General features: G+C 42.9%; 1 protein-coding gene across 1 annotated transcript; it reads left to right on the forward strand.

Moving 5' to 3' along the window:
* Positions 1-385: 385 nt before the first annotated feature.
* Positions 386-9,311, forward strand: LOC125517965 (DNA-directed RNA polymerases II, IV and V subunit 3-like). The gene is made up of 3 exons (XM_048682926.2): positions 386-1,022; positions 5,685-5,922; positions 8,778-9,311. Exons 1-3 carry the CDS (start codon positions 526-528, stop codon positions 9,036-9,038), a joined length of 996 nt encoding a protein of 331 aa, XP_048538883.1. The 5' UTR covers positions 386-525; the 3' UTR covers positions 9,039-9,311.
* The last annotated feature ends 479 nt before the right edge of the window (positions 9,312-9,790 follow it).

Raw genomic sequence — 9,790 nt, forward strand, 5'->3', positions numbered from 1 at the left:
TATGAAACATATATTAATGGATAGAACTGAAACTACATATACTTTATTATGTTGGATCACTATATAGTTGTAAAATGTTTATTAAATATAAATAGAAAAATAGAATAGAATTCGCATGTTGAGATAGGTCTTTTTTCATGCAGGTTTCATGATGATGTGGTATGTTTGCATGTTGAGAGAAATAGTTAATGAATGCTAGCTATTTAGATATAGAATGATGTGACATGCTTGCATGTTGAGAAAAATAGTTAATAAGGGCTAACTATTTAGATATAGAAGATACATTAATAAAGAAACCGTGGCCAAAATAATGGACGGTGAGATGCCGCGAGGCACACATTTGGTCCGGCACGAATCATAACGTGACCACCAAACGGGGTGTGAGCGAAATCAAGGGCAAAGACAGGCAAAACCCCGTCCAACACACTCTCCTCCTCCGCTTGCTCCGTTTCCCCCAAATCTGCCGCACGACCCAAACAAAACCCTTGCGGCGGCGACCCACCCCATCTCCGGCGGCCAAGCGGAATGGAGCGCTCGGCGGCGGGCGCCTCGTACCAGCGCTTCCCGCGCGTGCGGATCCGCGAGCTCAAGGATGAGTACGCCAAGTTCGAGCTCAAGGACACCGACGCGAGCATGGCCAACGCCCTCCGCCGCGTCATGATCGCCGAGGTCCCCACCGTCGCCATCGACCTCGTCGAGATCGAGAGCAACTCCTCCGTCCTCAACGACGAGTTCCTCGCGCACCGCCTCGGCCTCATCCCGCTCACCTCCTCCGCCGCCATGTCCATGCGCTTCTCCCGCGACTGCGACGCCTGCGACGGGGACGGCTCCTGCGAGTACTGCTCCGTCGAGTTCCACCTCGCCGCCCGCGCCACCGACTCCGGCCAGACGCTCGAGGTCACCTCCACCAAGGACCTCCGCTCCACCGACCCCAAGGTCTGCCCTGTCGACCAGCAAAGGGAGTACCAGCAGGCCCTCGGCAACGTCGACGCCTACGAGCCCGATGCTGCCGGTGACCACAGGCAAGTCGCGCTCTCCGTTTCGGCCCATTCTGTCAATCTGTATTCTTTATTTCCTATTATTAAACCCCCAAGTATTGATGAAATGACGACCTCTGCCTGATCACAGAACCCAACTAACCCTAGTTAGCCATTATACAAGCAGCTTATCTGTATGATGAATTCCTAATTCAGCTATCCGTCTCTGTCTCGGCAACGTCGACGTCTACGCGCTCGATGCTACCGGAGACCATATAGCATGAGGTACTTCAAATAGTGCAGTGAAAGTTTATTCTCGTCACTGCACTATTTGAAGTACCTCATGCTCATCATCGTATCTGTAGATGATTCAATTTGATGGTTAATTTGTATCGAAAGGTCTCAATTACACTTTCACGACATTGTCCCTGCGTTCATTCTTGTATTTTAAATCAGCATTCTGCTACTAGCAGTCTAACAGCGCATGTAATTCAATCATGCTCAACCAGGTCTCAGTTTCAGATTAAAAGCTCTGCGTGTGCTACAGTTGCTCATAGGTTCAGTTGGTAGGAGGCCAAAGCGCCAGCATTTTACTTTATCTATGCCAAAATGCTAGTCGTCCTCACTTACACTACCGCCTGCTTTCACTACATTCAAATTGCAATGACTCAAGTGAAACTATATTTGTATCGTTGTACAACATCTTCAAGTGCGATCGGCATTAAGACGAAGGCATATATTTATTTAGCCAAAGCAATCTTGTATTGTTGATTCCAATGAACACTTATTTTTGTATCCTTCAACTGTATCTGAACTAAACCAGCACTTCCTAGTAATAGTGTTGCTATCTCTGAATTCTGAAGATGGCATATTCCTGCTAACATTGAAATTTGGAAATTTGTCATACTAATCCATTAGACATTTTCTTTGTGTGGAAGTATTGATAATGTCATGTAATCTAACATTTGAATAGATCATTTATGTACAGAGTTCAATAGCTTTATTGGTTGTGTAAACCTCTTCTAACACTTTGTTTGTTAGACATTTAGTACACATGGATGCTCTGTTAAATCACATTCTGTATTTCCGTCGGAATCACTGGGAAGATATAAATGTACTGCAACATCAGGTTCTCGATCTCTTTCATGGCATGTAGTTCAGGTAGCATAAAATACGTCGATCTCTTGTTTCGATTGTCATGTTCAGTGCTTTTGTTGAAGCCTCCGAAAATTTGTGTCCAGTGAAACTTATAAATTGTTTATCCTTGTTGGATATGCACATTCTATGCTTGTCTAGATACCTTTCTGGGTTATATACATACTACATGGTCGTTATTGTGCATCCTTTGCGCAGAGAAATTATTTACTTTAGACATTGATATCACTTTTAGAAAAAGGAGGGAGCAACAAGAGGTTGTAAAAGAGAGACAGAAAAGAAGCTACCATGCAATTTCCTTTTACTTTTCAATAACGTAAACAGACGAGCTTGATGGCGGCCTAAGGCGAGCACCACCCGCTCTAGCGCCTAGGCGACGCCTAAGCGCATAAGGCGGGCATATTTGTAAGGCGCTGCCAGGGCGCCTTACTTATCGCCTAAGCGTCCAAGGCAGGACGCCTTAAAAACAATGCTACACAGTAGAGCCTAAGTTGTGCGTGCCTTTTGCCATGAGGTTATATTATAACTCGTACCCTAGTGTTCATCACCTCATTGTTCCATGGTGTTCATCCATATGCCGCAAGTTTATCTGCCTATAATCTGCTCAATTTTCCATTTTCCATCAAAGTGTACAGATTGTAATGCTTATATTGGGACTTGGGAGTACCACTAAATCTGAGAATGTTCGGGGAACTGAACTAAACCTCAACTGAACCCGCATGATCAATTTGGGCAAACCAAACCTAACTAATCCTCTTCAATTGTTATTTAAACCCAAACCAAACTGAACCACGTCCTCACTCCACCTAAACTGAACTGAACCTATGGCTGAAACCATGGTTTTAGCCAATGGGTAAACAACAGTTCCATACCATGTTGCCTCCTACGTTCATGGCAAATGGCCTGGTGCTGCTCCCAGCTCTCTGCCTTCGTGAACAGCTTGTAAAGGAGTGGTTGAGCGGGGCAGTGGTGAGCAGAGCGATGCACCTCATGTGCCGGCGCCGCCCGTTCTCGTCAGTGCGGCGGGTCGTACATGCGCGTGACCGCCGTCGCGCTTCCGAGAGCTGAGCATGATCTTCAGCTGCTCCCACAAGGGTGTTGTCGGCGCCGGCGCCGCTGGACGACTCTCCTTGGATGCGGCATTGTGGCTCAGCGTCGCGGGGGCGGGGACGCCGGGACGGCGAGAGGTGGCGGCGGTGGCTACAGGAACGGGGAAAGAGTGAGTTGTCGAGCAGACCTACGAAGTTCGAACGAACCTTGGGAACCGGTTTGGAATCACGGTTTGAGCCTGGTTGGAAATTGAACGGTTTAAGCCCATACCTGACCACACCCACCTATTATTCACACGAAACTGAACCAAACCAAATTGTTAGCAGATACAACCCATTAACGACCAAACCAAAGAAGCCCACATGATTAAACTGAACCAATACACCCGGTTATACGAAAACCATCCCCAGGTTTAAGTACCACTCTGTATGTCACATGTATCTTTCCTTCTCTTCTACAGTAAGTTAACCAATTCATTTTCATTTGTAAGCAGTTAAAGAAAAGAAAGGCGCCTTTTTTTGTACATTCTTCTTTTCCCTCTTCTTTCATTCCATCATAATGGGGCATTATGAAGGGAAGTACTGAGCATTTGGTTATTAGCTGATCTTGCATATTAATTGTACACACTAATCTTATGTGGGACAACACTGCAAATGACTCAATTTTCCATATCCCATGCAGATTGTAATACTTTTGTTGGAAATACTACTGTGTATGTCACATGTTCTTTCCTTCATAAGTTAACCAAATCATTTTCCTTTGTAAGCAGTTTTAAAGAAAAGAAAGAGCCTTTTTTTGTTACTATCTTCTTTCCCTTTTTCTGTTATTCCAAAATAATGGAACGTTATGAATGGAAGTAAAACTGAGTATTTGGTTATTAGTTGATCTTCATGTTAATTGTACACACTAATGTTATGTGCAGTAAGCACTACAAACGGCTAGGCCACACTTCTTATCGTCAGTGGCATCTTTAGGAGGGGGATAAGACTTTGTACCCCTTAATGGTTTGATTGAATAACCTCTCGGTCAGATGCACATTTATTGATTATGACATTTGGCTGTCTATCTATCTGACACTGATCCGAGACTATTGCCTTACTTGGGGATCTTGTTGAAATAAAACAGATGTCCAACTTCTCAGAAGCCAAAGAAAGGCCTTATGTTTAGATTCATTTCCTTTATTGCCAAGGGCTTGGCTTATCAGAATTGGTAGGATAATTCCTTGGGCTTGGTTACTCTGCTCCCTTACAAAATAAAGAACCTTTCCATGTAGTTTGACTTTGATCTGACTCTGTTTATTAGGATTCCTGTGTTTTTCCTATTCGTGTGAACCAAACACCTAACTCTGCAAAAGTCCTATGTTTTCCAACCCTCTGTTTCACACATGTATTCCTATCCAATTCCTGTGTTTTTTCCTTCTTTGCTTCTTTAGAATCCTGTTGAGAGGCTGAAGTCTGCAAATTCCTACGTTTTCCAATCCTCTGTTTTACACATGTATTCCTATCCAATTCCTGCTTTTTTTCCCTTTCCTGCGTTTTTAGAATCCTGTAAGCCAAAGGAGCCCCAAGTCTGCAAAATTCCTATGTTTTCCGATCCTCTGGTTTTACACAAGCATTCATAATCCCTGTGTTTTTAGGATCCGTGAGCCAAAGGAGGTCTTACATGATGCAGTAGATCCACCTTCTCAAGACCTCGCAAACAACAATTTCTCTTCCCCATCAAACCCTAATTACCTACAACCTTCCATAGAGAGTAGACTATACAAGTGGACGATGGGGATGGTGGCGGCGGCTTACACGGGGAGAGGAAGAGGCCGAAGGAGATGGAACCTTCCTGCAAGAAATCGGTGGAAGTGGGTCCGCCCCTACAACTCATCAAATCTGCCTTCTTTTCTGTTATGCGCTGTACCTGCAAGGAGTTCAAGGGGAAAGCATTAGTCCTATCCAGACCGGTTAATTCTAGAACTATAAATAAGGGACCAAGATCTTCTATGTGCTTCTAAATGCAAGCATACTCTGCTTATCAACTATGTTTGCCTAATTATTTTGTTATTATATACACCCTCCGTTCCTAAATATGTCTTTCTAGAGATTTCAACAAGTGACTACATACGGAGCAAAATGAGCGAATCTACACTCTAAAATATGTCCATATACATCCGTATGTGGTAGTCCATTTGGAATATCTGAAAAGACAAATATTTAGGAACGGAGGGAGTACGTTAGATGGATATGTACATTAACTAAGGTCCAAAGGATTAGTAACACTAAATCTTCTCCTACATGCACAGAGCATGCACTATTGATATGTTCTGCTGCTGTCACAATAAAATTAAGCTACCTTGTTATATGTGTTAACTTTTGGTCTAAGGGATTTAGTGGCATCTTTTCTTTACATATCTTGGTCCTCTTGATAATAAATGTTTGAACACTGCCCTTAAGTTTTCTCTTGTTTAACTAATGCTTATTGTATTGAGCTTTAAATAATGATATCTTATTTCAGGGGCATATTAATTGTAAAGCTGCGCCGTGGGCAAGAGCTGCGTCTTCGAGCAATTGCCAGGAAGGGGATTGGAAAGGACCATGCCAAATGGTCTCCAGCTGCTACTGTGACCTTCATGTATGAGCCTGACATACGTATTAACCAAGAACTCATGGAGACACTTACACTTGAGGAAAAACAAAGCTGGGTGGAGAGCAGCCCTACAAAAGTATTTGACATCGATCCTGTCACCCAACAGGTCAGCTTGTTCTCTACTAGTGCTTCTCCATCACTCGTTTCAATAACATCATCGACGAATACACGAAGTTTATTTTTTTTTTCATATGCTATGATAAACTATTGGTAGATTCATTGTGTGCGAGCGGGGCCGCACACACGGGCCTGTGGACAAACTATTCCTAGATTCACCAGACATCTTGCAGTATTAGTCAAATCATTCAACACCATAACTATGATGTTATGCAGTCTCCATGCATTACGTTAGATAGCCGTCAATATTTGCTGATGCTGTAATCGGTCACTACAGTGGTGTAGGCATTTCATCGTTACATAGCACCTGCTATCATAAGTGGCGCCTGTGTTTCTATTCGGTGCTTGTGTACTTATATCTGCTATCTATTTTTCTGTCTGAGAATTAAATTACTGTCAAATACCTGATTGACTTTATTTTTTGGTCTGGTTGACAACTTGACATATCAATACACATAGTGCTGATGCTTCATAGTAGTGATTTTAACAACAAATTCTACTAGATATTACTGAAATACACTCCCTCTGATCCTATTAATTGTCGCTCACTTAGTACAACAAGTTGTACTAAGACTACCCACAATGGGAGTAACATAGGTGGTAACATCACACATATCTAGACAAAATAGATGATGTGGCAAGTAATAAATGAAGAAAGAGAGGCATGTGGTAACATAGCTAGTTACTACTAGTACGAGTAACATCAAACATACCAAGATAAGATGAGTCTATAGCATAATAAATGAAGTGTTGCATGATACCACACATATGTTACTCCCCACTGTGGAGGTAGTAACATATGCATGCTACTAGTCTAAGTTACTCCGCATTGTGGCTAGTCTAAGTGAGCTTGTTGTACTAAGTGAGCGACAATTAATATGGATCAGAGGGAGTATTAGATTACCCACAGTGGGAGTAACATAGGTGGTAACATCACACATCTCCAGGCAAAACAGATGATGTGGCGAGTAATTAATGAGGAAATAGGGGCATGTGGTAACATAGCTAGTTACTGCAACATCACACATACCAAGACAAGATGAGTCTACAACCTAATAAATGAAGTGTTGCATGACACCACACATATATTACTCCCCACTATAGAGGTAGTAACTTAGACTAGTCTAAGTTACTTCCATTCTGACTAGTCTTAAAATGGACTACTCAGAGCAATAATTGTTCTCTCAATATTTTACTAGTAACATGTGATTGTAAAACTCTGTTTCTTGTTACCAAATTGATGTTTCCATTCCTGATGGACATACCGCAAATTGCACTCTCCTGTTTACTAAACTCTTGGGTAGGCGCTTCTTGCGAGTCCAACCAGAAGAAACCCCAAAAAGATTGTCTGCTCAAACTCAATTGCTTCTCCAAAGTGTGAGAGCACAAAATTACGGCAAATCAGCAACCACAACAACATATGCAAACCATGCTAATGATTGTTAAAAGACATTCCTAAACTCTTAGAGCTCTACTAACTAAAGTTTACATCTAGCATTCCGTTGTTGGGGAGAACTATCCCATCACCATCCAAATCACATGCACCGTTTGCAGCCACTAAATAATTAGCGTGTTATGTCACTCAGGATCTCAGTCTCGTTCTTCGTGCGTAGGAATTTGAAAAAAATGTCCAAATGCTTTGTAAAATTCCTCCGTTTTTCCTCTGAAACTGAGAACAAAGGAAAATTTCCTCAATTTTTCCTTTGCTACATGCCTTTGAACCAAAGGCTTGAATAGTGCCACCATAGGAAAATTTCCTATTCCTATGTGTTTCCTCCACTTCTCCTTTGAACCGAAGTTTCTTTCAAGGCCTTTTTGGATTGCAGGATTTTCAAAACGTAGGAATAGGGAAAACACAGGATTTGGATGTCACATAACGTGAAATCCTATAGCATTACAAAACACAGCAATGTCCGCAATAGGTGCCTTTGGATGGTGCACAGGAAACAACACACGAATTTTAGAGGATTGAGGAGAGAGGGTAGGGAAAGATGAGTTTAAGTGCATTGGACTTCTCAAAGGAAAAATAAAATGAGGTGCGAGCTCTTGTTGAGATTCCTATGGACGGAGCATAGGATAGGAATTTCGTGACCTGAATCCTATGAAATTTCTTCCATCCAAAGAAGCACTCAATGTATATGTACTTGAGGCCCTACACCTGGCAATCATAAGTGTAAAGTATAAATGCTATGTGTCTGTGTAAGTAGATAGTCCTCTGGAAGCTTAAATGCAAACCTAGAACAAATACATGCCTGATACCTGCTACAATTTGTGCATATCTCATATGACGATAAATAGCCAAAAAATTGGCATCATCACATACTATCATTTCTAATAAATTGCTTAGATTATTTATAATATACCTACCCATGTGTTGGAAGTGGATTTACACTTTGTCAACTCCTGAATTGGCCTTTTAAGGGTTCATTCCACCTGACCTCCTCATTCCCTTAATGGGTCTTGTTTTGCTCAATAAACCATGTCATGCTTGGGGCAAAGGCCTTGGGACTTGTGGTACATGCGTTTTAGTTAAGCATATCTTGAGGAACTTCTGTCACTATGTGTCTTGCAAACATTTAGTTATATTTTCTTCGAACACCTTATCCAGCATAGCTCATTCTAAAAGAATGATCAAAACAGTAAATGTCGTCGTCTGTCAGATTGACTGATTTTTATTTACATAAAACGGTAAATGTTATCAAATGGCTACCTGTTTATGATATTTTCAAATTATTATGTTGGTAGATGGGGTTTCATATCTGTAAGTGCAAATTAAGCCATGGAGCTGTCTGTTTGTAATAGTATCATTGATTTTGGGCATGCCTACTTGTGTGTGGCTTTCAGGTGACGATTGTGGACCCAGAGGCCTACACGTATGACGATGAGGTGATCAAGAAAGCAGAGGCCATGGGGAAGCCAGGATTGGTAGAGATCAACGCCAAGGAGGACAGCTTTGTGTTCACTGTGGAGACAACGGGCGCCATCACAGCCTATGAGCTGATTATGAACGCTATCACAGTCCTGAGGCAGAAGCTGGACGCTGTCCGCCTGCAAGACGATGACGGCGATCTTGGTGAGCTCGGCGCCCACCTTATCGGAGGCTAACCACCGCTTGTCCGGGAAAGAAGTCGCCAGCGGTATCTTTGTTTCTCCGTATCTAGGCTCGTCTCGTCTAACTGGCTTGCCTGTGGCAAAAGGCAGTGGATGCTTCCTTTGATACCCAGCACCAGAACTCTACGGTAATCGCCTTTGTATCCCTCTGTTTATGCCCTGACCTCTGCCGGAACTCTGTACGTGCAAAAACACCATGGGCGCTGAAGCTTAGCCGCACTGTGGGACAAGAGAATAGCTGGTAGCCCATGATTGGCGGTGGTGATACGGCGTGGTGTCTTGAATGCATAGTTATTCGCAGGTCTCCCGCCCCCATACCCAGACCAGATTCATAAGCTTTGTGGGGATTAATGTAGTAGAGTACTCGGATCGATCCATGCATGCACGGTACGTAGTACCAGGTTGCGAGTTGAATGATGGGCGGCGGTACAAGGGTACCGTTGGATTGGGATCGATGGCTAGTTTGTTTGCTTAGATCGGCCTGGCAGGCGTGCTGCCGAATGCGGCGCCATGTGGGTCGGGGTCGGTACGGCGTTTGAGTGATGGATGGATGTACCGCAGGATTTGGTGATTACTAATCCGGTTAAATGCTCATGTCGCTTCTCTTGCTTGTTTACTCTTTTCTATCTACTTCCTCCGTTTCGGTGAATAAGTCATTCGTGTAGTTCTAGGTCAACGATTTAACTATCTAAATATGTACTATATGTGACAAAAAATATATATTTAAAAACTACATACATGTAGAA

This window comes from Triticum urartu, chromosome 5A, assembly GCF_056163025.1.
Source record: "Triticum urartu cultivar PI428250 chromosome 5A, HENAU_Tu73, whole genome shotgun sequence".
NCBI lineage: Eukaryota > Viridiplantae > Streptophyta > Magnoliopsida > Poales > Poaceae > Triticum > Triticum urartu.

Coding starts and splice junctions, on each gene's coding strand:
- LOC125517965 (XM_048682926.2), top strand. CDS start 526: ATGGAGCGCTCGGCGGCGGGCGCCTCGTACCAGCGCTTCCCGCGCGTG. Junction 1,023..5,684: donor GATGCTGCCGGTGACCACAG/GCAAGTCGCGCT, acceptor ATCTTATTTCAG/GGGCATATTAATTGTAAAGC. Junction 5,923..8,777: donor TCGATCCTGTCACCCAACAG/GTCAGCTTGTTC, acceptor TGTGGCTTTCAG/GTGACGATTGTGGACCCAGA.